Raw genomic sequence first — 25,234 nt, forward strand, 5'->3', positions numbered from 1 at the left:
TCGTTATGCATCTTATTTCTGCAGATTCAGGCCTTGGCGTTGGTTATTTCTCTCTTAGGAAGCACAGCTCTGGGTTGATAGTGCACAAAACCAGAAGCCTGTTGAAGGCAAAAGGAAACTCTTTAGCTTCTAGGCAAAACTGGGAAGTAGGAAAAAGGATTCTTGGCGCTGTCCAAGGCACTTCCCCGGGTCCCAGCCTCGCTGTGCAGCGCGGGGTGTCGGTGGGTCCTCCCGGGCGCCCTCTGAGGAGGGCTGTGCCCAGCTCAGCGCCAGCCTGGTGTGGGCCCGGCCCAGGGCTCTGCGGCCAGCTGGGTGGCTGCGGGTAACCCAGTCTCTCCGGATCCCAGTCACACCCTCCCTAGCGCAGGGACGGCACAGTCTACACCCTCGGCCCTCCCGGGGGGCTGAGCCTAACTCCTCCCGCAGACTGAGGGGCACAGCACCCACACGCAGCAGGGACCACGTAAAGGGCGGCTTCCTGGGGTGACGACGAAGCACAGGGCCGCGGGTAAGGGGGTTATTCCTAGGGTTGAGGGCGCTGTTGTGCTTCTGTTCCTCCCTTTCTGCCTCGGTGGGAGATAAAACGTGCTGCGCGGTTTTGAAGATGAAAAGCGGTGAACACACAGCTGCAGACCAAAAGCCTGGTTTATCTCGAGGTTTCAGAAAATATCGCAGCTCGTCAAACAGAATGGTCCACGACGTTTTCAAAGGTTTGTGTGTTTTTTTTAAACTCCCTTTGTGCAACTGGCAAAAAATGACTTTTAAAGTTGTGAAAATCATGCTTGGGAAAACGCTGACGTGTAAGGCAGACAAAACTGCTGACTACGTCCTGCGGGGAAAGGACATTACCTAACCGGACTCGGGGTGCAATCAGCGCACTTGTGTCATAAGGAAGTAGCACATTCATTTATCAAATCCTTGTTAAGCGCCCAATACCCGCCAAGCGCAAACAAAACAATTCACAGCCGCCAGCTCGGCTGCGCTTCTCGGGGCCCAGCGGCCTTCCCCGCGAGGACGGGCACCCTCCGCTGCCGTCACTACCTTCAGCCAACTTTCCCGCAGGGCGCGTCCCCGGGTCGGAGCGCAGCGCGAGCCGCCCGCCCTCCTCCTCAGGCCTCGGCCGTTCACGTCACCGCGAGTCGGCAACGCCACAACGTCACGTACGGTGTCCCACGGGGAACCAGACGCGCTTCACCCAACGACTTCTTCCGCCCACGTAAAAGATGGCGCCTGGCGCGTCGGCTGCCGCCGCTGCCCGATTCCTTCCCGTCGGGGGCGGGGTCTGGAGCGAGCAGGAGGTGTGTGTTTCGGGGGCGTGTGTTTTGTTTTTCCCGCCCTTTCCCCCTCCGGGTGCTTTCACAGAATTTGCTGAGGGTGAACGAGGAGAGATTCGATAAAATGTAACCAGAAGAACACAACGCGGGGCGCAGCAGAGCGGCTTCGGGGCCGAGCCGCGCCTGGGCCGGGCTGGGGGCGTGGTCGGGGGCGGGGCCGGGCCGGGCGGGGGCGGGGCTGCGGTTGCGGTCCCTGCGCCTGCGGCGGCGGCTGGGGCGCAGGCGGAGGCGAGTGGGTGAGTGAGGAGCCGGCGGAGCGGCGGCTGTTTGGGGTCGGGGTACCGGGGCCGCGCGGGTGCGGCGGCGGGGCTGTCCCCCGGGGTCACTTCGTCGCCTCTTTTCCTCCCCCTTCAGTGACCGAAGCCGGGCGTCGGGTCTCCCTGCCCGGCGGCTAGTGGAGTTCCCTTCATCCGGGCCCCGGGCTTCCCCGCCGCGGGGCGCAGAGAGCCGGGACTGGGGTTCGAGCCTCTCTGCCGCTGTTCCTCCCGCGGCCCCCGAGCCGGCTCCTCGCCGGGACCGGCGTGGGACCCGGAGGGACCCATCGGACCCGCTGTATCGCGGGCTCCAGAGATAAGAGCTGGGCGCCGAGAGGCCCGGCCGGGAGAGGCCCGAGGGCGGGTGGCGCGGGGCCGCCGCGGACGGGTTGCGGGCAGAGGAGCGAACTGGGGCGGGCGGCGCGGCGTGGACACGCCCACGGGCTGAAGGTGGGGCGGCAGGTGTCGCCTGCGCTCCGCGCCGCGGGACGCGACCTGCTTGCTTCACCCCTCCGCGGTCACACAGGCCGACTTAAGGGAAGTGGCCGTAGCGACTTGGCGGCCGCTCGACGGGCGGTATCAGCTGCAGAAAGGAGCGCCCTGATTGCGGGTGTGAGCGGCCCCGGAGCCCTCCCAGGCGCCGGGGTGCAGGAGACGGGAGGGGGGTCCGCGCGTGCCCCGGGGAGGGCCCTTCAGAAAGTGGGGACTGTTAGGCGCCGGCAGAGCGGCAGCTGGCGGCGGCCAGGGGATAAATTCCGAGGCGGGCGGTTCCAGCCCCTCACCTGTGATGCAAAGCAAGGGGACGCAGTGCTTTTGGCATTACTTTTAACGTGTACAAAAGGCACTGGAAAATACTGTTAGATAGCATCTTTCTCCGACTTTGGAAAACTGAACATAATGGGAACATCACAGAAGCAAGAATGTAATACATGGGTGACTAATAGTATGGAGTCCAGGCTTGAAATGTGACGGTGTGTGTGACATAGATACTGTTGCCAGCACCTCAGCCAAACCCTGCCACTCTTTAGGAAAGGAAATCGGTTGGATTTTCCTTATGATGACTGTGCTCTTTATGCATACGAAAAATGAGAAAAATTATAGACCACACTGCAGTAACCCTCTAGCACTAACCTGCTCCAGGAAACAGTTGCATAGGGGCTAAAGATTCTTTTTCCTTATAAAATCGATAAAATAGTCTCTTTTTTTCTGGCTTTCTTAGCCGTGTCCAAAATTTTCCTTTCGGAAAAAGAAAACCTATACAAACTCCTGTCTTTGAAGCCTGCCCTTGGGCTCAATTTAAAGTAGTTCAGAGGGTAGGTTAGCCAATTATCTGAGAAATTGGAAGCTGTGGGAGATGGCCTGATAGTGATATCTTGAACATCTCTGAGTCTTACCTAATGAAAATTTAGAAAGTGTTGCAAACTGTCTGGTGGTTACAAGCAGTTCACTGTTAAAGTTCCTCTGGCAGCTCCTGTCTCCTAAAGTGGACTGATTTAGGACCCTGGTTCTGTTAGGCTGGGAGAAAAACAGAAAGCATGGTTACAAAAAGTGTGGGTCTTATGATGGTGGAATTGTGATTTACAATTCCAGTGGACCAACCCTCTTTCTAAACACCAGTTGGAAAAGAGATGACTGATTTTTAGTAAAGGTTTAAGAAAAAGCAAAGCTTCAGGCCTACCACTCTGCTAACAGTTTTAACAAGTGATAGTTAATATAATTTGCATATGTTGGATTATTTTCAGAAAATATATTGGATACATCTCATCAACCCTGTTCTTTGTTTACAGGAGTGGCAAGCCACGGTGTCACCCAATTTGGATCCTGGCTTCCCTCAAAAGACTGTTAAGGCTAATGTTTGATTACCTGCTGGGGAAACCAACACTGCATGTAAATAGATATGTAGATATTTTTAAAAAGAAAGACTACTGGTTTTGACCCAGTTTTTTTTTCCAACCACATTTGTATATATGGATTTTCTTCACCAAAAAGATCACTTTAAGTGTTAGTAAAGTCATTTTTACAACTCCTATTTACACTTCTCTGTGACATTTCATTTCTCGAGTTATTTCTTTTGGCAGGATTTAAAGCTAAACAACATGATCCTTGTCCTTTGTTTTCTTTCTAATGATACTAGCAGTGAGACCAAATATAATTAGTGGTCTATCATGGTTTAATTTTCACTATCAGTTAAAATGTTTTCCCTTAATCCAACCAGATTTTGCCTTAGGGCTCAATTCAATTTTAGGAAATGCTTTTATTTTCAATGTAATGATGAAATGCTTGAGTTGCAATCTTGCCTTTATGATTATCTACCTTTTTTATCCAAAAAAAAAAAAGAAAAAATATATTACAATACTATTTTATGGCTGTGTGTTTACTTAATTCATTTCCTTGGCCTCCAGTTTGCTGCTGTTAATGATGACAATAGCATCAATACAGTTTCAATTCAAATTACATTCCTGTATTCTGTCATTGTAATCTGACTGCTTAAACCGTATCCAAAACAGTGAATATTTTAAACAAGTTATATAGCACATATCCACTTACATTGTGATATAACATATTAAAAAGTAAACATTTTCTAAATGAATTCCTGAAATAAAAGATAAACACGTTAGAACCGTCTTTGTGTTAAACCATTTCTGCACATACTTAAAGTGTGTTGCCAAGCTGTTTATGCCTATTTTTGACATCATGATAAAAGTGTGCATCTAGCACTCTAAAAATAGAAGTCGCTACTTTTTATCAGTCTCTGAACTCTCTTGACAAGATGTGGATAAAATCCTTTGTTTTAAGTGAAATGGTTTACTTTGACATAACTTCAGTTATAGATCAAGTGTGTTCTCCCAAAGCAATCATAGAGGCAAAGATAGGTATATCACATTTCAGCGAACAACTGCTGTCCTTTACAGTTTTGATGAATGGATTCTACAATTTAGAATTGTGTAAATGAAATTGTCATTTTTTAAATTTTTCATCTTTGAATACAAATAAATATTCCATTTTTTTTATTAAGCAAAAATGATTCAGTGTACACTAACCACATAGGATATGCACCCTTGGAGTGATACATTTGAGAAGGTTAAGATACACAGCAGATCTGGGTTCTAGCCTGGCTCAGTGACCTTGGGCACTTCATTCCTGTTTTCTCAGTAGATTGAAAGGCTTGAACAGGACCCATCCACTCTCTTTCCCTTCATGTTCTAAATAGCTAAAGCTTTTTATTTCAGCCATTTGCATAGAACTCTCTTTGTAGTGATAAAATTCTATGTTACTTTCTTGAAGAGCATAGAAAATGGTTTATCTTTGCATCTCAGTGTCATTCTAAACACCTGTAATGGGCTCTAGTACCCTGATACTCAGAGAGCTCATTGAGAATAACGACTGTTTGCTCATTTTGTGTTATCATTCTGGCCCACACTGCTGGGATTGTACAAATTTTTTTGTCTTTTTATTGATTTTTAATTTTTTCTTTGCCTTTTTAGCAGCTTTTAAGGTATGTATGTCAGATGTTTTACTAGCTTTCTAGGATTGCCATAACAAAGTACCACAAACTGGGCAATGTAAAACAACAGAACTTTATTTTCTCACAGTTCTGGAAGCTAGAAGTCCAAAATAAGGTGTCAGCAGAGACAAGCTTCTCTGAAGGCTCCAGGGAAGAACCCTTTCTTGCCTCCTCTTAGCTTCTCTGACTACCGGCAGTTCTTGGCATTCCGTGGCTTATAGCTGCATCACTCAAATTTCTGCCTCCGTCTTTACATGACCCTTTTCCCTCTATGTATGTGTCTCCAACTCTTTCTCTCCTTTAAGGACTCCAGACATTGGATTAGGACTCTCCCTAATCCAGTATGACCCCATTTTAACTTGATTACGTCTATTTCCAAATAAGGTCACTTTCGCAGATCCTGGGGGTTAGGACTTGAACAGATTTTTGAGGGAGACACAGTTCAGCCCACAAGGAGCATCAGTGTCTCTAACTGAGCCCTCCCCTTCCTCATTTAGTCCTCTTGAGTTGATACGGTTTAGGAACCAAATATCCGATTATGTTAGAATTACACATTCACTGGATATGTGGGGACAGTGAGGATCTATTCTATGAGCTTTAGTTCATAATATTTCATCTGAATGTTCAGAGGCCCTTTTTAGTTCATTGTCACTTTGGGTTTCTAAGCATATTTCTGAATGTAAGTGGCAAGTTACTATGTATTGTAAAATTACATCAGCAAACACTCAGTGTGCACCTGTCCTGCTAGTTGACTGTCTATGTCCTGGTTGGAGACATGCTTCCAAATCTTTTTGACTCAAGAGGGGAAACCCACATGTACCAAAATTATTTGGGTTTTTGATGGATGACTTTTAAATCGCTGAACCTAATCATTGGTTTTGTGTACCCTGTTTAGGCACCCTTGGAGCATGTGGATAATGTGACGGTTGGGATGTAGTGATGTCGACTCTCTGTCCTCCGCCATCGCCAGCTGTTGCCAAGACAGAGATTGCTTTAAGCGGTGAATCACCTTTATTAGCAGCCACCTTTGCTTACTGGGACAATATTCTTGGTCCTAGAGTAAGACACATTTGGGCTCCAAAGACAGAACAGGTCCTTCTCAGCGATGGAGAAATAACTTTTCTTGCCAACCACACCCTAAATGGAGAAATCCTTCGAAATGCAGAGAGCGGGGCTATAGATGTAAAGTTTTTTGTCTTATCGGAAAAGGGAGTCATTATTGTTTCATTAATCTTCGATGGAAACTGGAATGGGGACAGGAGCACATATGGACTGTCAATTATACTTCCACAGACAGAGCTCAGCTTCTACCTCCCACTTCACAGAGTGTGTGTTGATAGATTAACACACATTATCCGGAAAGGAAGAATATGGATGCATAAAGTGAGTGGTTTTGAGCTTATAAGTCATCTAATATAGCTGATACATTTCTGTCTAATTTTTAGAAATTATATGCAATTAACTCCAAATAGTAGCTATTACTTGCATCTACCCTATTAGATACAGACAGATCTAGTCTGATGTCTGTGATATTCATAATGACCCTGGAACGTAGGAGATGATAGCTCCACATTACAAATAAAAAGCTAAAGCTAGCCCTAACCGGTTTGCCTGTGGTTAGAGCACTGGTCTGAGGACTGAAGGGTCCTGGGTTAGATTCTGGCCAAGGACATGTACCTCGGTTGTCGGGGCGAATAGGGGAGGCAGCCAGTCGATGTTTCTCTCTCTCCCTTCCATGCTCTGAAAAGCAATGGAAAAAATATCCTCGAATGAGAATCAAAAAAAAATTAAAAAGCTAAAGCTTAGAGAAATTAGGGAACATAAGGTTTAGGTCCTTTGACCCTAAAAGCTTTTGTTTGTTTGTTTTTTGGAATTGCATGACTGCGTGTTTCACTTACTACTGTGTGTGAGTACAAGCATTTTAAAACAATTGTTTTATAAGTAGTTGGCCATGGAGCCTTTGGTCCCTTTAACTTCTTTGCCAAGTTTCCATGTTTGTAAAATGAGGAGGTTGGACAAAATGATTTCTAGGAGATACTCCTTTCATTTCATTTTCATATCATGAATGATACTCCTATTCATTTCATTTCCTTTTGCAAATTGGGCTAGAGGAAATTATTGTTATTCCCTAAATCTTATAGTTTAATGTATAGTGATACTTATATTTCCATATACTTTTGGCAGATCTGAAGAACACATGTATTTCTACTTTGCAGTTTGATACTAACATGGAAATACATTAAAGAATTCCTAATTTTATGAGGCTTTTGCTTAGATACTAAGGAAAAATAGTATCTTTTAAAGCTGAGTTGGGAACATCTGGCTGGCTGGCCGTGTAGGTCTGGTCCTGCCAAGGCAGCTGCAGGCGGGACTTGAAATTCAATAAATCTAGGAGCTTTTTTCATAGCTAATTTTAAGTTGATAATTTTGTATTGCCCACAAATGATATTATAAATATCCAAATGGCCCTTGGCAGAAAAAAGGTTCCCCACCCCTGTTAAAGGACTAGTTTCTTACTGTGTCAGCAGGCTTCCCTCCTTGTTTTTCACATGTATATGAAAATCATTTAAAACCAGGAAGTTCTGTATTCTCCAGGCTCAACTTGACCTTAGCTAATTTGAAACGTACAAATCATTACCTTTGTGAAACTATGCATATGTTACATTGACTGTTTTCTGTTAAATTATCTGTTTTTAACTGCAAAGGAAAGGAGGTTGTATGGATATGTTGGTTAATTTCCTCCCTTCCCCTTTCCTGCCCTAAAGTGGAAAATATTTTTCCATGAACTAAATTATACAAGAACATGTCTGTATTTAACTGTATTGTAAAAAATAAGCATCAAATGTTGTAGTTTTTTTAATTATCTTAATGAATTTCTCTCGCTCAGGAAAGGCAAGAGAATGTCCAGAAGATAGTGTTAGAAGGCACAGAGAGAATGGAAGATCAGGTACGGTGGAGATTGCACACTGTCAGACACTACACTACCGGCACACACGTGTCTGTGTAAGGCTCAGGGCTACTTTTGGTAAGGCCTCGAGGCCCTGTTAATTTGATGGAGTGAGCCTGAAAGTGAACAGAGCCTTTATGGAGGTGTATGGGATAAACTGGATAAAAACTTGCATATCTTAGACCTGAATAGTTAAATGTAAAGTCTAATAGTAATTGCGTCTACAGATTGTCTTGCTACCTTTTTTCTGTATGCATGCATAGAGTAAGGTTTAAATAACTTGTTCATAGTCAAAATTAAAAATTGTATATGAGATTTTCTTTAAAGTCACATTTCTTAAACATTTCTGCAGAAGTAGTTGTAACAGGAAGAAAGTGAGGACTCCTAAAGGTATCCGTAGGTGTAGGCACAGCTCTAAGTATAATATGTCTTTGAAATAGTATCTTTAGAACTCGTGCACTTTACATTTTATTTTATGACATATCTATTTGTTTTAATATTATAACTTGCCAGTGACATTCCTCACCTCTATACTGATCAGGCTTCTTATAATATCAAGTCTCTAGGAAAATGTGCATGTTTATCCCATGATTTTGAATATCCTTAGGGAGCAGGCATCAGAGTTTGAAAGCATGATTTTAAAGATAGGGTCTCCCTGTGGAAATGAAGTACAAACCATTTCAGTACAGGGCAGAGCAATTCCTCTGGAGGGGACTCTCCAATGGAGAAAGGATTCTTTGCTTTACTATTTCCCCAGCCACCCTCTTTGTTCCTGTTGAAGCTCCAGTACCAACATCGTGACTGGATTTTCTTTCCTCTAGTTCTCTTCAGTATGCCTGAGACAGAATGCTACTTTAAACAAAAACTTTTCTAAAACTTTGTGAAAATACAGGGCCATGTTATGTCTGTACTTTCATAAATAATTTTCCAGACCAGTGGAGGTAATTCTGGGGAAAGAGCTAAGACTTATAAGAAAATGCTTCCCTTTATCAAAGGAGCCCAGCTTTTGCTTGCTGGTCAATTAGCAGGGTCTCAAGGAAGGGCTGACTTTGGCAACCTCTAGTTATGGAGGTTTCCTCATGATAAGGAAATTTAGGACCCAGTAAAATTCTACTTTTACTGGAACTTTTTTTCAAACCAGAAGCCTATACTTATAAAGTTACCACTGTTAATGAATTCTGTTTCTTTAAAGGGATCTGGAAGATGTCCTACCCCTTCTGTTGTCATGAGGAAAGTATACTTGGGACAAACAAGATTCTTAGAGGAGAAATGTTGTCCTGCTCAGCTTAAGTTAGAGAAATTCAAGGAGAAAAGGAAAGTTAAGGATTTTTTTTAGAGTCTCTCTGTGTTTGGCCTTGTAGGATTTTGTTGTTGCTTCAATAAGGATATTCATTTGCTTATGGTGATGAATGACAGATACTGTGTATGAACTACTGTACATGTCTAAACCTGAGAGAAGATATTTTCCCACAATTGTCCTTTCTGAAAAGGAATTGCCAGATAACTGAGTCCTTGCAAATCTCACATGATGTGCTTTCAATGACTTTATTTTGACCAGTGAATGCTATTTGGGGATAACACGTAAGTGTGAAACAACTTCAGTCAGTGTTAGTTCTGGATGCTTATAGTTGTCCGCTGATAAAATCGCTGTACAGAAGCAAATATAACAGCAGCTTTAGTCGTTATTGTTGATTTGTAGTGTTGTTGATTGTAACTGTAAGCCAGAATTTAAAAATTACTTTAAAGAGCAGAAACAGTGAGTGGTTATGTTGTGGAGGTTACTACAGCATGAATTTTTTTTTTTAAATTATAAAACCTTTGCCATAGTCAGTTTTGCTCAGTGGTTAGAGCATGGACCTGCAGACTGAAGGGTCCTGGGTTTGATTCCGACCAAGGAGATGTACCTCGGTTTCAGGCCCGATCCCACATGCGGGAGGCAACCAATTGATGTGTCTCTCAGATCGATGTTTCTCTCTGTCCCTCTCACTCTCTCTCTCCCTTCCACTCTCTCTGAAAAGCAATGGAAAAAATATCCTTGGTTGAGGATTAAAAATAATAATAATAAATAATAAAACCTTCAATGATGCAAGAGGGCTTATGGCTTAGGATAAAATTTCCAGGGACACCATCACATTTATTTTTGTTGTTTTTTAAATTTTATTTTAAAAAATTTTTTTTAATTTAAGAATACTTGCTGTACAATATTATATTAGTTTCAGGTGTACAATATAGTGATTTGACATTTATACTTGACAGTATACTGGTTTTACCTTACTACGTAATCACCACAGTAAGTCTCTAATTTGAAGATGCATATGAAGAGCTTGAATAAAATTATTTTATGAAATATGAGGAAAATACTCTTAGATTGGTCTTAATATGTGATTTTAAAAACATGTTTAGCTAAAAATTGATAGACATAGGACAATTTCATATACCTCTCTAAAAGTTTACATATTGAGGATGGTCAAAAATTTTAGGAGAGGTGGTGGTAGTGAATAAATGAGGGATCACTTGATTTTGAGAAGCTCTACATTTGTGGTATTCTATATTGTTTCCATTCAATTTCATTCTAGAAACTACAGATTTCAAAATTACATGTTTGACATGTAGGAAGTAGAAGTATTGTCTTGAAAAAACTGTAAATGAAATTTGTGTTTTATTGATTATTAAAATATGTATGTGATGCTTTTGATTTGCATTTGGGTAGATTATAGCTTATGAATGTGGAGGTTCAGTATTGATCCAGGCTTTACTGCTGAGTTAATTGCTGAGGATTTCAAAGTCTTATCCTTCACTTTATTTTTAAATATAAAATACATCAATGGCCTTTAATTAGCAAGATATATCTCACATTTCAAAAGGAAATCCTTTCTGAATTTGGTGTGATGATTTAATTATTGCATTTACCAGTAAACGATAAACCAATGATTCTATTCTAAGAAAATTGTTTCCAGAAGAATGGAAATGAGTTTTACAGCATATAAATCCTTTAGAAATGTTTTGGAGTAGTAGACTTGTGTGGAGCTGTGTTTGAACAAGTTATCAGATATTCCTGTAAAAGGGCATTATTATTTGCTTTCCCTATTTAATTTTTTATTGTCCAGCTAATCTTGTATTGTGTGGTTTTCTTCACTTCATTGTACTTTTTTGTGCAGGGTCAGAGTATTATTCCAATGCTTACTGGAGAAGTAATTCCTGTAATGGAACTGCTTTCGTCTATGAAGTCACACAGTGTTCCTGAAGAAATAGATGTAAGTTCTTTATTAAATAGGAGCAGTGGTAGCCTTTATCCATTTTTTTCTTGAGTTACATCACTGTTATGTATATTAGTAGTATTCTCATTTTAGCAGTATGCATTTTTTTGTCTTACATACTATTCATATGAAGTATTGGCATTTCAACAAACACACTTAAAATTACAGAGGCTTCTTAGTCAGTGATAATTATGATAACATTAAGTTTATGTATTTGACCTCTTTTATATTTCCTAGAAGTGGGAGAATTTCAGACCTTATAGAAGCAGTCGGTATTTAATACAGTACTTTTGGTAACAAAACAGTGTACAAATGGGATTTACCCATATTCAGTAATCTCGTTTCCGTAATCATTTGTCGAGGACATTTTGGGTCACATACTATGCATGTATAGAGAAGTCTTTAGAAAACAGTTCTTGTTGCTGTCTGACATCTTTGTCATTAAGATTTGTCTCCTGATTCTAACAGCTTAGAAGAGGAGGTTGTTCTTGTGAAAATTGTTGCTTAACCTGCCTGACCAGCCTTCACATTTGTTCTTCTGAAAGTTTATGATCGTGCACAGAGATTGTTTTATGGGGATTCTTGATGCTTAGAAATGAGGGCAATGTGTTATATTGAATCTAGACTTCAGGAAACTTGTATATTAAAAGTGGTTTTTCAACATTATGTTATCCCAGAATAATTTTTTTTTGGTGCATTTTAGATTGCTGAAACAGTTCTCAATGATGATGACATTGGTGATAGCTGTCATGAAGGCTTTCTTCTCAAGTAAGAATTTTGTTTCTTTTCATAAAAGCTGGATGAAGCAGATACAAATCGTATGCTCACTGCTCACCTGTGACACGATATGGAAGGAAGTAAATAACCGAGTGGCTACTCCATATTATTCTAGGGACAACAGTGCTTATTTGAACTATTACTTAGCTTTGTGTTATTATTTTATTTATTACATATCTGTGATATATTTGATTTTACTCTTTTTTAATATTTAAAGAAGCTGAGTTTCCATCGTGCCCAGACAAGATATCTTGGTCCCTTGTTTGGTTCTGGTTTCTTGTTTTACTTCTCATTAAAGCTGAAACTAAGAACCCTTTCATATAAGTTGCATTGTGGATGTACTTGAGTTATTTGGGCCTAGAAAAGAGAATTATTTATATTTGTACTCATCCAGTAGATTTTAGTACTTAAAAGTGTGTGCTCTAAAATCAGGTTTCCTGGGTTACTGCTGTGTACCTGAACTCTGTGTGCCTCCATTTCTTTATCTGTAAAATGGAAATAATAATAGTAGGGGATTGGTATTCATAGGATTGTTCTACGTGTTGAGTGAGATCAATCAGATTAAGCATTTAAAACAGTGCCTGGCACATAATTATAGCTAGTAGCTAACTTGCTGTTTATATTTCTTCTAAGGAAAATTATAATAATAGCCAGTATTTATTGAATGCCTACATGTTAGTCCCTAATTAAGTGCTTTCTCTACATATATAGTCTCACCTTCTGCTTTAGTGTTTCTTTACAATTGCAGATTATCATGAAATTTGTTTTTGAAAATGAGGTGTGAAAGGATAAAGTATTTGCTTTTAGGCCCACAGCCTTTTCAGTTTATGATGGAATCCTAGAGGCAAAGGTGTATCTAACTAGAAGCCTTAAGGGCTTAAATCAGAAGCGCATTAGTCCTGATTCTGTTCAGTTTCAGCCATTCATAGCAGTATTTTTAATCCCCTTTGACTTTAAGTAAGTCGCTTCACCTCTCTCTACACCTCACTTTCTTCCACTATAAAATGGTGATATTTTACTAAATGGGTTATTTTAAGGTTCAAATGAGAAAATCTCTGTGAAAGTCATGTAGAAATAAAGATGGCAGCTTTGGTGTTCCTTATGTAAAGCTATTCTAAATTATTTGAAGCTCACTTGCCTTCACTTTTTTTTTTTTAGTTTGTGAAATTGTTTTACAGCCAATGTTTTATAAATCTCTTTTCTTCAATTTACAGTGCCATTAGCTCACACTTACAAACCTGTGGCTGTTCTGTCGTAGTAGGCAGCAGTGCAGAGAAAGTAAATAAGGTAATTTATTTTATGATCCAGCAAATACTCTGACTTTTTAATACTGATGACATCTGCATTGTAATTTAAAGGTTAGGTCGAAGTCAAAATGATCGAATAGTATAAATAGGATAATCTGACCGAATTACTGTGACACCCTAAGCTTTTAGAAGTTTAAACTGAATAGGAAGCTGCTTATCAGTTTCATTTTGATAACTCATACATACTAGTCTCGGTATTATATAAATGGTTTCGAGAATATTTTAAATTTAGATATTTTTTAATTGTCTTTAATTTCCTTACGTTATCTTTAATAAATAGGAAGATAGCTCTGTACTTTTGTGCAAATTTCAACAAAATGTTATCTGATCACCTTGATTTCATTTTCTTGCTTTCCCCCTAAATCTGTCCCTTTTAGAGACCTATTTCTATTAAGTGGTCAGTGGAAGTTATACTTTATTCAGTGATGTTTGTGACCACTTCCTTCATTGCTACAGGAGTTAATAAAGAATTAGTGAGCAGTTACCTTTTCAAGCAGTAGGCAACAAGCTAAGGGATTTTGCTCTTTTCCTCACCAACCATTAATTAGAAAGATAAGAGTGTGTGTGTGTGTACATATATATATATACACATAATCAGTTTAAGCAAATCTTTTTTTTTTTTTTTTTTTTTTAAGTTTTACACAGGAAACATGTTAGGAGTGATTATTTGCTTGACAAATATATTCACAACTTTTTTTCTGTAATAAGCTACCCTCTATATTTAGAGCCTTAATTTACCAAACTGTTATTTCTAATACAACTATTTATTGCTGCAACTAGTGACTAGTGGTATTACTTTTATTACTCCAAGAAAGCAGCTTTCCACCCGTGTCCCCCAGAGCCTTCCGGTTCCACCGAGAGACTTCTGGGTTGCTTCTTGGAGGGACAAAGGCTCAGTGGAAGGGACTGTGTGTTTTTAAACATTTTCCTCATCCCGCATTGTCTTCTGGCTTAATAGCTTCCCTTTTATCTTTGAGAAAAAGGTTGCCACTGTTCTAGATTATAAACCACTGCTTTAATATAAAAACTCTAAATGTAGTCTGAATTCCAACATAGTTACATCATGCAGGGGAGGAAAAATTCTTTCCCCTCTCCTAGGTTTTTGGCCGAGACCCCCTTGTAATTAGACCAATTAACAGGAGAAAAGCAGACAAGTTGAATAACATGTATGCCCTCTATATGCATGGGAGATATACAGGAAAATTGAGTACCTCCCCAAATGGCCCAAGCTTTCAACTTAAATGCCATCTTCAGCTAAAGACCAAAGAAGATGTTGGGCGGCTGGGGGTGGGGGAAGCCTGATGACTGGAGATTACCAGGATAGGGGTATTGTTATGCAGATCCAAGTCTTGGCCTTCTCTATTGATAGGGTTTCTGGGAGATTTAGTTACCCTTCTCCTAATGGAGAAAATCTCTTAAAAAGGGTAACTCTCAGGGTTTCTCCTGTTCTGTTTATTAAAAATAATCAGCCTAAAGTAATCCTTATGCCAAAAAGGTGCATGTGGGGGTGGCAGATTCTGCTTCCCTTCAGTGGCTTTTTGCTTTCCTTAATAGACCTATAGGTCAAATCCTGTTAGAATCATAGTTTTCTAAACCCCAAACAATGGCTTGATTATTTTAAATCAAATGTGATGTAATTAATGCTCATTCACATGAAGGATTTGGACACTTCTTGATGTTCATTATAATGGGATTTCATGTGTAGAACTACTAAACAAAAGCCATAATTCTGCCTAATTTAATTGATTTAGTTTTCTTGTCCAAAATTATTTACTTGTTTGAAAAGCGCTTGCTGCTGGGTGAAGAAACAAGAAATAGGGATTCCATGGTCTGTCCAGGCATGTAAGTTCAGGGCTGGGTTAAAAGTCTCTTTGTTCTTGACTGATCAACTGAGAACTGCAACAGAATCTTAGCCAGAACGTAACGATAGACATACACAGTTGATTAATCAATTACTTACACATTCTGTTAGTAAAAGGGAGAGAACGGAAGAGAAGAGAGGAAAAACAAAAATCGTATTTATATTCTAACCTCGTACCCCTATCAAAATAACTTTGAGAAAGTCTGCATATTATATCAGTCACCTGGAGAGTTACAACATGTATTTAGATGTTAAAGGTTTAGAGATATTATACTGTAATTTACCAGCATTTCCCAAACTTATTTGACGACAGAATCACTATTTTTAGCAACAGCTGTTATAGTCCATGGACAGTTCTGGGTGACTAAGCAATACCTGTTTCTCAGGATGTATTTTATTGGCAAAAATAATTGAAATTTCTATTCCAGTTTCTTTCATAAGCAAACTAATGCTGTTCTTTTTACATTATATTTTAATGCTAATAAAATCTTTTCTTTTACAGATAGTAAAAACATTATGCCTTTTTCTGACTCCAGCAGAGAGAAAATGCTCCAGATTATGTGAAGCAGAATCATCATTTAAATATGAGTCAGGGCTCTTTGTCCAAGGCCTGCTGAAGGTAGAGTTTACACTGTCACAAGGGAAACCAGTTTTTGGACTATAAGTTGAAAGGTTAAGGACAGTGGTGCATGGTCAGGCTAAACAGCCATCTCAGATCGTGCATAAAGAAAAATTAAATTTATTAAAAGAGGATGGGGAAATCCAAAGGGAAGGGCTACTCAGCACTGAGCCAAAGGGTATTGGGTCCATGATGGCAGCAAAAGTATACTTGGGACAGTGAGACAAGGAAGAGCATAGAAGGGGCAACAGGAGAGCCCAGGCTGGGCTGCTTTGGCTCACTGAGGGGTCAGAGAGAGACGGGGCCCTTGGAGACAGGTTCAGAGCTGCTGCTGCCCATTGCTCCCCTGGTTACAAATCTCATGGGGTCCCCTCGGGAGGGATGGAGATGGTGCTGGCATGCTCCCCTGGTGGGGAGCCAGCCATGGGTCCTTTGTCTTAAGTGTATTTATCACAGGTAGAAATCTTAGGGGAGATCTCAAGAGAGTGTCTCAGTAGAATGTTCATCAGCTTTCCAGGTGGGCTCTTTTCAGGGTCATGTCCTCACTGATGGGTCAGTGCCAGGACAGGAGTCAATGTATCTGGTTCTGAGGCAGCCACAGTGCCACTTGTCTGGTTTTGTTGTTTATCTGGGCCTGGAGCTGAAATACAACTGAGGCTTAGATGTTATCTTTAGGGAGGAATGCTCAGGGGGTATAAACCACATGACCAGCAATATGCTGGGGAAGACAGGTTACCCTGGGGACAGGGGTCTTGTTTTCCCAGTTTTGCCCCTTGCTGGGCATCCAGGAGTTCCTGCCCTGGTGAGATTCCGTACCCATTTCTTTACCTGAGTTTCTGTACCTGGCCCATCTAACATAAGTATGTTTTGAGCATTAGTATTTAATGTATCTCATGTTTTTATGCCAAGGGCCAACTTACACAGGACTAAGCATAGAGTATATGTCTTACTGATTTATAGTTAGTGTCAGTGAAACATCACAGAACATCTTGGTGTTTCTGGTTTCCTGTAGCTGCCTGGCTATCCTTAGGATTTAAAAAAAATTTTTTTAATATGTGCTTGAATCAGATTGCTTATCTAAAATGAGGACATTTCTTTTGTACTCAACAGATTTGAATTTTTGTGTTACCATTTTGTTTATGTACCATATTCATTTATTGGAAAAAATTTAAAGCTGCTTTCTAACAAAAAAGCGTATAAGATTTTATCAATTCCTGTGTGTGTGTGTGTGTGTGTGTGTGTATTAGAAAAATTATTTTACATTTTTCTTTTATTTGTTTAAGTCTGCTTTTGAAGGAACAAAACAGATAAATGTTACTCAGCTATTGTCAGTAATTATGGGGAAGACAGTTATTTGCTTTATCGAATCTGTTGGTGATGTTTTGATTATAATCAAACATGTGAAGATGTAGATTTCCTAATGTGTATGTGAGTTTTTCATAGTGGATGTTTTCTTGAGGATGTAGACATCACAAAGTGAAAGAAAACTATTAAAAATTGTTACAAATAAAAATGATATTCACCTTTTGCACTTTGAATAATGTGCATGCTATAAGCTCAAAATAATAGTATTTAAATACAGAAACTATTTAAGGGAATCTCATTTCTGATTTGAATTGTATAAATCTGAAAATTAGAACATCTTCCTATCAAAGGAATAAGGTACTTAGTACTTTTATTTCCTCCGCAACCTCTCATTTAATTATATGTTATCTCAAAAAGGATCCTTTACTAGATCCACAGAGGAAAACTTCAAACTATAACTTAATAAAAATATATTTATTAAGAATTTTCCATGCAATTATAAATTGTATAGACTTTCAGAAAATGGTTTGACATTATATATCAAGAGCCTTACAAATGTCTAAAGACTTAACCTACTGTTTCTACCTCTGGAAATTCATCCTAAGAAAGCAATTATATGTGCAGAAGATTTACTTATAAAGATGATTATCACAGCTCTAGAGGGGTAAAATTGGAAACAGCCTTTGTCTTCTGTTCTCTTCAGGCACATGGCGCAGTGCCTTACACTGTATGTTCTTGTTCATGGCAACCCACCAACCACACCTAGAAAGAAGTGCATTTTTTACTTATAAAAATACACATATTATTGAAGTTTAAAAAAGCATGTGGATAGTCAAGAAGAAGAAAAGGTCCCTTGTAATCTCACAATCCGGTGAATAGCCACTGTTAACATTTGGCATGTGTCTCTGGTCTCTTACTCGTCTGTATGTATTTTTTTCCACCCAAAACAATTGAATTATACTCAGCATGTTCTAACCTACTTTTTTCACAATGTATTGTGAATATCTTTCAGTATCAACACATAAACTTCAGCAGCTTAATTTAATTACTTCCCATTTTGGATGCTTAGGTTGTTCCTATCACTAAAACTTTGCACACAATCATGATTTAATATCTGAGTATAAATTTCTGGAGATGGATTTGCTAAATCAAAGCCAGTTTCTTTTTTAATATAAAAAATAATTCTTTATGTGTCTTGGCATATAAGATAGCAAGTTTTCCTTTCATTATGACAGGATTCAACTGGAAGCTTTGTGCTACCCTTCCGGCAGGTCATGTATGCTCCCTACCCCAGCACACACATAGACGTGGATATCAATACCGTCAAGCAGATGCCACCCTGTCATGAGCACATCTATAATCAGCGCAGGTACATGCGATCAGAGCTGACGGCATTCTGGAGAGCCACTTCAGAGGAGGACATGGCTCAGGATACGATCATCTACACGGATGAAAGCTTCACTCCTGATTTGTAAGTCATGCCCTGTCCTTTGATATTGTCATTAAGCAATATTATGAAGTTGTATCTTTTATGAGTCAGATCAAAACAAATGAGTCTGTGTTTAAAGGGAAAGAAACATTACTATGAATTATGCTTGGAGAAATATTTGGTTAATAAACCAATTTTTCTTAAATGTCTATTTTTCTTACTATAATCATATTTCCCATAAGATAGATTAGATTAGTTCTTAAAAATAAATATTTAAATATTTATTTAAAAAATATCTTTTGAGCCCCTGGGCACAGTACTAGGTACTAAGGTTAATAGTGGCCAGACAGTCCCAACTTTAACATTGCTTATAATCTAATGTGTACGAGTCACTAAAAAACTTATTAACTAAACCAAAGAAGTAATTCTGAGTCTTTTCTTTATTGATATGTGAATATAAAATACAACAAAACTGTCAAAAATTTTAATAGAACATTCTTTTACTTTGAATTTTATATTGTGGTATTTTTTCCTTACCATAAAGTCTGATTAATAAATTGCAAAGATAAAAAGTGATGATAATAAAATATTCAAAGTGGATCCAATTAGGAAAAAAAATGGTGATGATAAATCTGAATTGTAAAACCCTAAGAAAACACTTAAATGATGTTCTAAAATCAAGAAAAGATTTGTAGTATAGTATTATGCTTCTCTTTAATTAATTTAAAGTGTCTGACACATAGAATAAGCTCAATAAATGTTAACTAGAATATTACGGGTTTGAGTATATAAGGGAGAAGTAAAATTGGAGCGAGCAACCTGTCCTGTGTTTCTACAAAAATTTTGAGCTGAGGCAACAGACATGTGGAGCACCAGTAGTCACACAGAAGGTGCTGACCAAAAACAGAAAAGGAACATCATGCCCACTGGATCCCAGCCTCATGTACTAGGTGCAGAAAGATGACTTCATTAATACCTATCTTTCCCAGCTCTCCAGTGTTCTTGTTGGTTCCTTAGAACCAACAAAATTGGTTTAGAAGATGAATTGGTGAAAATTGGAATTCCCAGTCACTAAGTTTTCAAAGTTTTCAAATACAGTATTGGTAATTTTGGTATATATGTAGAAATTCTCAGAATTAATTTATTCCTCCAAAAGTATTTAATATTTCCTAAAGTATTTAATATTTTTCTTCTCCTTTGATTGGTTGCTTCAGAGCTCTTTTTGGGGAATTTGGTGCACTTTAGAATGAGTTTATAACCAGGTAGTAATTTTTTTAGAGAGGTTATGTGTATACTTTTACATTTCTTACTCATTTTAGCCAATTATGCTTGCTTCACTGATTTGACAAACTATGATCAGCCAGCTAATCATAACAAAATAATGTTAGGAATTTTAAAAATTTTTTTCCAGCTTTAAGTAAATTTTCTAAACATAAAACTGTACAAATACATTTTCAGCCACTAGATTGTGAATTGTTAAATTTTCCATATTTTTGACATATTTTACTTTGTAGTTTATTTTAAACAATAGGAAAAGTTTCGACTTTGACTATATTACTTTGTGAGGATGTAGGTCTTTGGTAATTCACATTCTCTGAGGGTGGGGAAGGAACCTAGCACTACTCAGTCAAGTTTAAGATGCACATACTTTGCCATCCCTTCTACATAGCTATTCCAAAAAATAAGAAAAACAACAACTTGTAAATGTGCTCATGGAATCATTTACAAGAATGTTCATATGACATTGCTTGCAGCTGCAAATAATTACCACAATGTCCATGATTAGGGAAATGGGTAGCTGTACAACAGTCAAAATTAATAAACTAGTCCATCTTTAAAGACATAGGTGAATTTCACAAACACCATGTTGAGTGAGAAAGACAAGGTAACCCCACTTGGGTGAAGTATGTGCACATACTCAGTGTGAAAGGGTAAGGAACCGCCTGAGAGCGAGAGCACCGTTTCCAGTAGTGGTGACCTAGGGGGAGAAAAGGCGTTGATGTTTATGCAGGACGTGCAGTGGATTTAAAATACATGTCAGATATTTTTAATTTTAACTTTTAAAAATAATTTCAGTCCCTGGAAGTACTTTTTTAACACTTGCTTTATCTAATTCCTTATGACAAAGATACTTATTCAGCAAAGAAGGCATTTTCAAAACAGTGGCCTTAAATTGCCTTATTCGCTCTCCAAAGCCAGAGAAGGGGTGCCGTCGGGGTCCACATTGGCCACTGATTGGACACCTCACGATCGTGAAATGCTGAGGTTTTTTCCCCTTTTAGGTTTCCGTCTGTTGTTTGGTATATCCTTCTCTTAAATGGGGACATTTTAGGTACTTTCATTTACTCCTGAACACACACCTCTTCCCTGCCACTCCTCTCAGTTGTATGATAATTCCTACTACTTTCAGTTTTTTCAGTTAAAAATTGCTTATCTTATTTAATGTTACATTACCTCTTTGACTCGAGCATAACCTAGCATCTCAGTAAATTCTTTAGGAAAGTAGAAGACAAGGAGAGGGGGGAAGAAGAGAAAAAATCAAAGGAGTTCAGACCTGGGAAGAGAACAATCTTTTTTTAAGCACCAGCTCTGTCCTAGGTGGTGTTAGATACGCACTCTCTCAGCTGTGCATGACATCTTAACTTCTTGCCCTGATTTATGTCAAAGCAGGTAATGCTTTCCTACAACACTAGCTGGTCCAAGTTACTTGCCAGGTGGCGGGCTTGTGATGCAAACCCAGTGGTTGTGATGTTGCAGACAGTCATGTAGCTGTGTTCCTTAATCCCACTCGGATGATCCTTAGCAGTCATCCTTTTACCTTTCTTCATCCTAAAGTGTTTAGTAAGTTATTAGTACATGACATAATCCTTTTGTTTTGTTTTGGGTTTTGGTGGTAGTGCTGTGTGTCTGTTTTTATTGCTGTGTTATTTTTGAGATGGCAGGAATTGGTAATTATATTTACTAATGCCTAAGGCTCTCAATATTTTTTTAAAAAGTGAGGGCACTAAAATGGATGGATAGATACTGCATATCATTCTTGGGACTGCTTATATCTTTAAGAGAAAGATAATTACATAGTGGCCTGACAGACTCCAGTAATATACAAACTTGAGTTAAAATCAATATATATTTTATATTTTCAAATATATGCATCTGGTTTTTATAAGAAAGTTTATATATAATATCCCGTTTCTAAGAATTTAATTTATTGGCTAGAGTGTAGGATTATGAGAAGTAGCAATGTGTAGCCATTTCAACATTTGGACTATTTTCTCCATAGGAATATTTTTCAAGATGTCTTACACAGAGATACGCTAGTAAAAGCCTTCCTGGATCAGGTAAATGTTAGACCTGAGATTGTTGGAGTGGATGATATGACGTGGTTTTGTTTTTTATTTAATGTACCCTGCAATGCCTGTGCTCTACATAGAACAGCTTAGAACTGAGTCCTTGTCTTCTTTAGCGTCTCTGGTCTTAAAGTGTCTAAATGATTTTTTTTTAAATTGTTAATGAGGAGTAGTCTGAATATTAACAATTAAAAGGTACATCATTCCCCCATTCAATAATAGATGTTTTAATTCTTAGCACTAACCTATAACTCAAAGTATTTTCTTTTGGGGGAATGAAGAAAGAGGGTGCATACATGTTAATTGAGTCCAAAATGTCTTTAAATCCTATACTTCCTTTTCAGTGACAGCATTTTTATTGTCTCCTTTTGAAAAAAAATCATGCTTAATTACACATTTAAAGAAAATTATAGACTATATAGGATTTTTTTCATAGTATATTAGAGCTTTGTCATAGTATCATTCTGGGGATCAGGTCAGGAAACATCATAGATGTAGCTTTGAAATAATGAGATCCTTAGGTTAACTAGAAACTTTCATCCAGGTCTGTGGTCAGTGATGTATTTCAAAGTTCAGGGATAATACATAGTCATGTGATTCCATACTTCTGAAGCCGAAATGAAATCCTTGCACTGCTATGCCTGCACCCTCCCCATGTCTCCTCTCCCTCTCTCCCCAGCAAGGGTAGTAGAGGGGTACGGATATCTCAAAGTCATAACCTAAGCGTGGCTCAACTTCCGGGGGCTTCATCTTTATTTGAAGACATGGACAGAAGAAGCTAACTAACACAACTGGCAGTAACTTACAGTTAGGATTTTTTTTTAATGATTTTAGAGAGAGGAAAGGAGAGAGAAAGAAACATCACTGTGAGAGAAACATCTATTGGTCGGTTGCCTCCCACACACACCCTGACCGGGGATCAAACCTGCAACCTGGGTATGTGCCCTAACTAGGAATCAAACCCACTACCTTTTTGTGTATGGGACGATACTCCAACCAGCCGAGTCACCTTGCCAATTGTGATTTTTAATAATAAAATAAATATGCATATATTCTGAGGTATAGTGAAAAATACCAGTTCTTTAAAGTTGAACTGTCACACTGCTCCCAGACTCAGTACTTCTGTCATACTCCTGCCTGTTATGAGACAGCAGGGGAAGTGATTTGAGGGAACTGCTCCAATGTGTGTTATCTGCCAGACACTGTTAACACTGTGATAGAAACATGCCGTGTAAGTAGAATGAGAGCAAAACCTTTATTAAAACACTTCATTTTCCGGTAGGTCTTTCATTTGAAACCTGGTTTATCTCTCAGGAGTACTTTCCTTGCACAGTTTCTACTCGTCCTTCACAGAAAAGCCTTGACGCTAGTAAAATACATAGAAGATGATACGTAAGTAAACCTATATGGGAGAAGAACCTTTGTGCATTTTGTTTTGTTTTACTCCCTTTGGGCATTTTCTATATTACATGTATATATTTTTTTATTTGTAGGCAGAAGGGGAAAAAGCCCTTTAAATCTCTTCGGAACCTGAAGATAGACCTTGATTTAACAGCAGAGGGCGATCTTAACATAATAATGGCTCTGGCTGAGAAAATTAAACCAGGCCTACATTCATTTATCTTTGGAAGATCTTTCTATACTAGTGTACAAGAACGAGATGTTCTAATGACTTTCTAAATGTGTAACTTACTAAATATATTTCATCACAATCATGATTGCTGCTAAACTAGCTCAGTGGTATGAGACACATCAGTCCCTGGGGTCATACCCAGAGTCCTATTTAGCAATGGCAGTTAAGATTAGTTACACTACACTTGTCACTAGAAGTCTGCAAGGAAATGTCAACAATGTTAGCAATGGATGGATCTTTTCCTAGTTGTGCTCCCTTGGGATACAGACTTATGTTTACAGTTATAATAAATATTATCGCTATCTTTAAGAAAGATATAATAATAGGATATAAACTTGACCACAGCTACGTTTTTTGAAACTTAGGATTCATGGTTTACATGTACCGAAGTGAAATCTGAGTTAGCCTCCGGAGACAGAGTACTAGTTGACTTTGCACCTTTTGGTGTTTCTTGGTCCTTGGGATTACTGTAATACTGTTGCAATCAGCTCAGAACTAGGGCATCTGAATCATTTCAGTTCCACAGACCAGAAGTTAACTTGAACCTAGACTAAGCTTGAGAAAGAAAATATTCAAGCAGATGTTTAATTAAAGTTAATTATTAGATCCTACTCTGTAGACTTAGTCATTCAGACTCAGCCTGTGTAGAAATGTCAAGCAGTGTGTAGAGTCCGATCATGATGAACACAGGGTGGTTTTGTTTGTTTTTTTAAGGTCTGTCAAAGAAAATATAGGAAATTGGATTTTAAGTTTCAGTAGTAGTTGCCAACTTTTTAAATTGATTTTCATTATTTTTGAGCCAAGTGGAAATGTGTACCTTCTGTGCCCTTTTTTCCCTTGGAGAATATAATTACTTGGAGGAAATTTGGATTTCACTAGTCAGTCATTGTCATTTTGTTTTCCTCTCGTATAGTCTTACCCTGATGGGGCAATCATTGTAACTCCGAGGCTATTAAATGCAATAGAGAACATACTAATATCTCTTTTCAGGAATAGAGAATAGTATCTTGTCTTCTTACATTTCTGCACATATTTTTGAAGTTGTTGCCATGTGTCTTTGCCCGCATTGTGTGAGGAGTAGCAGGAGAAACTTGACTGACATGCTGTTTTACTAGGTGCTCCTTTGGCAGAACTGAGTGGTTTGTTTCTTTTGTTTTTTAAATGTGTTTGGACCATTTTGCTAGCTATAAAATAACATAATTCTGTGCTAGAACAGTGTTGACATAATAGAAGTATATGTAAGCATAAAAAAAGTTATTTAAAACTGGAAGTAACACAAAAGGGAAAATATTTATAAGAAAGGGATAAAAGTGATGAGCCCCTCTGCCCTTACCCAGATTTACCCAAAAACATGCTGTGTTCTGAAAAGTCCTAATGGCCTTTCACATCACTATAAGAAAGATTTGACACACACTGAACTAGGTGACTGATGCTCAGTCATAAAAAATGTACACATGCCACCTCGGTATATCCTGTACTCTGTGTTTTAAGTGATAGATTACTTAAGTGCTGACTGATTTTCTTTTTTTGCTGGTTTATTGTGTTGTTATATTGAATGCAAGTTGTACAGTGAAATAAGTTATTAAAGCATGTGTAAACATTGCTACATATATTTTCTCCTAGAAGGAGAATTTCGAATAAAATGTCTTTGAAATTTTG

At 38.8% G+C, this 25,234-nt stretch overlaps 1 protein-coding gene across 5 annotated transcripts; it reads left to right on the forward strand.

Annotated features, from left to right (window-relative positions):
* The first annotated feature begins 1,539 nt into the window (after nucleotides 1-1,539).
* Nucleotides 1,540-25,234, forward strand: C9orf72 (C9orf72-SMCR8 complex subunit). Of its 5 annotated transcripts, none has more exons than XM_087822630.1 (12): nucleotides 1,554-1,570; nucleotides 3,376-3,475; nucleotides 5,989-6,476; nucleotides 7,981-8,040; nucleotides 11,199-11,294; nucleotides 12,001-12,065; nucleotides 13,289-13,361; nucleotides 15,745-15,861; nucleotides 18,402-18,637; nucleotides 21,876-21,933; nucleotides 23,225-23,334; nucleotides 23,436-25,234. In XM_087822630.1, exons 3-12 carry the CDS (start codon nucleotides 6,033-6,035, stop codon nucleotides 23,620-23,622), a joined length of 1,446 nt encoding a protein of 481 aa, XP_087678756.1. In that variant the 5' UTR covers nucleotides 1,554-1,570; nucleotides 3,376-3,475; nucleotides 5,989-6,032; the 3' UTR covers nucleotides 23,623-25,234. The 5 variants fall into 5 exon arrangements, with proteins under 5 accessions (XP_087678757.1, XP_087678756.1, XP_016075999.1 ...); XM_016220513.2 differs by lacking the exon at nucleotides 1,554-1,570 and adding an exon at nucleotides 2,162-2,198; XM_087822631.1 differs by lacking the exon at nucleotides 3,376-3,475 and having other exon boundaries at nucleotides 1,540-1,570.

Source organism: Miniopterus natalensis, chromosome 12 (genome assembly GCF_054644295.1).
Source record: "Miniopterus natalensis isolate mMinNat1 chromosome 12, mMinNat1.hap1, whole genome shotgun sequence".
In the NCBI taxonomy this organism is placed as follows: domain Eukaryota; kingdom Metazoa; phylum Chordata; class Mammalia; order Chiroptera; family Miniopteridae; genus Miniopterus; species Miniopterus natalensis.